General features: G+C 59.1%; 1 protein-coding gene across 1 annotated transcript; it reads right to left on the bottom strand.

Annotated features, from left to right (window-relative positions):
* Window positions 1-1,145: 1,145 nt before the first annotated feature.
* Window positions 1,146-3,164, bottom strand: LbrM_12_0960 (hypothetical protein, unknown function; the record flags this gene model as incomplete). Its single annotated transcript, XM_001563095.2, has 1 exon — window positions 1,146-3,164. The coding sequence occupies one exon, from the start codon at window positions 3,162-3,164 to the stop codon at window positions 1,146-1,148; it is 2,019 nt and encodes a 672-aa protein (XP_001563145.2).
* Window positions 3,165-4,128: the final 964 nt, after the last annotated feature.

The following is a 4,128-nucleotide window of genomic DNA, read 5'->3' as shown; positions in this document are numbered from 1 at the left end:
CTTCGGCTGGCCGGCAAAAGGGCCACGTGCAAGAGGCCCGCCCCCACCGACCGGCGGACACACGGCCATGCGGGGGGGAGAGGAGCGCGTGGACACCAACAAGTATAGACGTACCAGTGAAAAGGCACCCCAACTTCGATCCAACGCGACCCGTCGTCCACATGCACCGGCATGGCTGTGTAGGGTAGGTAGGGTGAGGCGTCAGGTGCCACCCGAGGCAGTGCTGCCTTCGGCAGAGAAGACGCCATTCACTTCTCCCTCAGCGTGCCCACTCTCCACTAGACAACACCAGCTCCAAGTCCCCACTCTACACCACCGGCCTGTCAAGCGCCCACCTCATAGGGTGAAGCAGTGCGAGACACACGCCTTACAGCACTGCGCCGGCCCAGCCATCTCAGCGTGGCCGCTGCTTCGAACTCTGCCGAACACCCACGCCGCAGGTCGCCTCACAGTCGCTTGCATTATGTCAGTCGCCACCTGGTGCATCCCTCAACATGACTCAGGCTCCTCACACCAGTAGGCAGCGAGGGCCGAGTGAAATGCGCTTGACTCACGCTGAAACCTCGCCCATCATACGGGTGGCGCCAACGTGTTCACTGTCATGGGTCGCTCCGACGCAGTGCCATCCAGGACCTGGTGGCCAACATTAGTAGCCGTGAATCGCTCTGACCCTCCTCCTGCGTCGTAGGCACTGGGGCTCTGCCACCACCAGAAGTAGTTCCTCATTGGCAGGGGATAGGGAGGCTGCTTGGCTTCTTCCCACACACACGCACACACAACGTGTGGGGGTTCTGGAGCCTTGGGATACCCCGCACTGGGGGGGGGGGGGGGGGATCCCCCGTCATTCGGGGCGCCATTTACGCTCCGGAAGAAGAGAGAGTGCGTGTGTGAAACGAGTTCAAAGGATAGGGGGGGGACCCGCTGAACTCGACCACTGCCCATTATGAATGGGGGCCCGATGTGGAGTACGGAGAGGGCCCAACCCCTTCATGCAGTCTCCTCCCCTCCTTCCCCGTCCCCGCAGTTTGCATTCAGTGCGATGTGTACAAAATGGCCCCCTTCCCTTCCTGTCGTCCCCTCCCTCCACGATAGGGGCCGCGCTTTCCACGGTGATGGCCCAAGTCAGTCGTGCGTCAACGCCACACCTACGGCGCGGCCCCCTCTGACCTCGCCTTCTTTGCAAACATTTCAAGCAAAGTGGGCGTACCCTTCGGCTTCCCCGCCTTCTCCAGGCGCTTTACGCTGGCACTTTTCGTGCCAGCAGCGCTTGGGGTCGCTTCCGCCTTTCTCCTGTTTGTCGCTACGTCGTCGCGGTGCCGCTTGGCGCCGTCCGTAGACGCCGCAGCTATCGGCGAAGAAACTGGCGTCGCTGCAGGGTCTGGGAGACCGCAGGCCGCAGCAAGAGCCGCGTGCAGTCGATCTGGCACATACTCGGCCACCACGCCAAAGGCAACCGTCATGGGGACCTCCACACAAGCCTCAGCTGGTGTAGCGGCCGTCGCCGTTGCAACAGGGCTGCTCTCCGGTAGCTGCAGTATTGCTCGCAACACTGGAGAGGCGCGGACACGCTCTACTCTCGTCTTTAACCACTCCACCGCCACCGACTCAGAAGGCCTGTAGTACACCGCGTCGAGGCTTTCGACAGGAGCATCAGAGGTCGACGTCTGCACATAGGAGTTGCCGCCGATTACACGGACCTCGCAGAGCCGTCGCAGCACACCGTCGGACTGAAGTACACGCAGGCAGTGGTGCAAGAGGAGTGGGTGTGCTGCTGCTGCGCGTGCCCAGCCAGCCCAGCCCCGGCCACTGCCACCGCCTAGCTTGCCGTGAGGCGTGGCAGAAAAGAAAGATGAAGTCGTCAGCTGTGACGGCGGGTGCGCAGCCCAGCCGTGCGGGCCCCCATCGTCCACAGACGCGTCATGTGCTCCACTCGAGGAGAGAAGCGCTGCGGTACACGGCGCAGAGGAAGACGTTGACGACCGCGAGTCCTCGCCGCCACCGCCGACGCCGCTGAACACGGCCAGAAACGCGTTCGTCTCTGGCGCGTCGCCTTCGTAGCCGGCCGCAGAGGCGGAGGTGACAGCTGAGGGCCGCAGGTCTCTGTCCCTGTACAGGTCTTCCGCCGACATAAAGGTGCGGGACAGGCGTTCGTAGCGCTGCGCGTCACCGAGAAGCTCGTAGAGTGCAAAGAAGGTCAGGTCCAATGGGGTCGCGACGAGCAGCTCGCCAGCACCGACGGTGCTCGGAACAACCTGCTCTTTCACAAACCAGCTCTGCGCAAAGCCGCTTGGTGGGGCATGCGCCTGCACCTCATAAAGCAGCGAGGGGGAGGCGGACACTGCGGAAGGCAAGTTGGGGGGAAACGTCCTCGTCACGACGGGGATGGTGGGATCGCGCACGACTAGGCACAGCAGCGGCTGGCCGTGGCGAGGATGTGGCAGCCGGGCGACGCTGGCGTTTATCATACAGTTTAACGCCAAAGGTGCCGCGCCTACCGCCGAGGAGTCCGGCTGCAATGCGGACGGGGGAAGCGCATGCGGGTCGCCTGTCGTGACAGGCGCTGCCGGTGCCACGAGGCCGTGAGTAGACGCGCAAGCGCCACTGCGGCCGTTGCTAGCGTAGGCTTCCCCATCGCTGCAGGACTTCGCTGCGGTGTCGAGGGACGAGCGTGTAGATGTGAGGGAAGCCCAGCACTGAGGATGAAAAGCGTCACGAGGCAAGACCCACAGGCGCCGCTGCTGCACCTTGGCGGACAAAGACGACGAGGGTGCGTGCGTCAGATCGGGTCTTGTGTGATCATGCGGATCATATTGAACAGGTGGGCCTCGATTGGTTGGGCTGCGGAACAGGCACAAACCATCCTTGGACGATGCCGTGTTGTACGCATGGGCACGAAGCGAAGAAGCAGAGGCGTAGTCACCATCCTCCACGTCGTCACTGTCGCTGTCATCCCTCGCATTCACGTTATAATCGCCACGACTACCATCGTCATTGCTGTCGAGGTCAGCTTTACACCCTACATGATCCCGGTAGGTCTCTCCCTCCAAACTAGGAGCAGGCAAGATAGCTAAGGGTGCGGCACACGTCAGACTCATAGCTGGCCGTGTGACTCCCTTCTCCGCTGTAGCGGGGTAGCCATCATTGCTGCGTGGTGGCTGTGACATAACGAGAAATGGGCCACGAGAAGAGCTCGAAGAGAGATGGCACACGGCTCCACTGATTGAGGGTTGCAGCGTATCTCGTGCGCTCGCTCGCGCCCATCGTTTGTGTGCGCGCGTGTGCGAGAATAGTCAAAAATGATGACGATGACGATGATGATGATGACGATACCGCCGTATCCATGAGTGGGGAGTGTGCTTGAGAGACAGAGAGATCGAGATAGACCTACGCGCAGCCGGCCAGGCAGTACACAAGACTCAAGAGTGGGAGAAAACAAGAAGGGTGTGTAAAATCGGAAACAGAAAGAGAAAAGACATCTGGGCGGGCACGGAGAGGATCAACGGCGAGGGGAGGCGACAGGGGCAGATGTCCAGAGTCCCGCGCCCTCTACCACGATCACGGCCACCTCGGCGCACCACCTTTTGCCGCAATACCACTCATCACTATCGCCGTTACCATGAACCCCCTCCCCCTCCAGCGCACGGATCGGAGACGCCATCCTCGAGGCAGCCGCACTTTGCTGTTGCCACGAGGAGGGAAGAGGTACGAAAGAAAAGAGCCTCGATCCGCCTTCGCCACCGGTATTGGTGTCGATGTACTACTCAATTGACATTCGTATTTAATCTCACTTTTATACACAACACTCTACGTTTACTATCTCGTACATTCTCGTTCTCCACTCATATACATACACCTTATCCACATCTACTTCGCTCATGACTCTCTCAATCTCGGCTATTAAAAAACTTGTGATATCTGACGAATGTATTCATTTGGTGCAACCCACCATTCATATATTAATATGAATAACTCCCTATATTTATTAAAATAAACTTACGTGTGTAAATGTTTAAAATACTGAAGTAGCTCATATATACTTAATTCCCACAGACACTCTGTAATGATCATATGTTCACATCAGAAACTTTTAATCGATACACGCGTAAAGAATGATTCTCCTAATACTCA

Source organism: Leishmania braziliensis, contig 12 (assembly GCF_000002845.2).
Source record: "Leishmania braziliensis MHOM/BR/75/M2904 WGS CADA00000000 data, contig 12, whole genome shotgun sequence".
Taxonomy (NCBI): domain Eukaryota; phylum Euglenozoa; class Kinetoplastea; order Trypanosomatida; family Trypanosomatidae; genus Leishmania; species Leishmania braziliensis.
The sequence above is the reverse complement of the archived record's forward strand: the minus strand, read 5'-3'. Positions and strand labels throughout refer to the sequence as shown.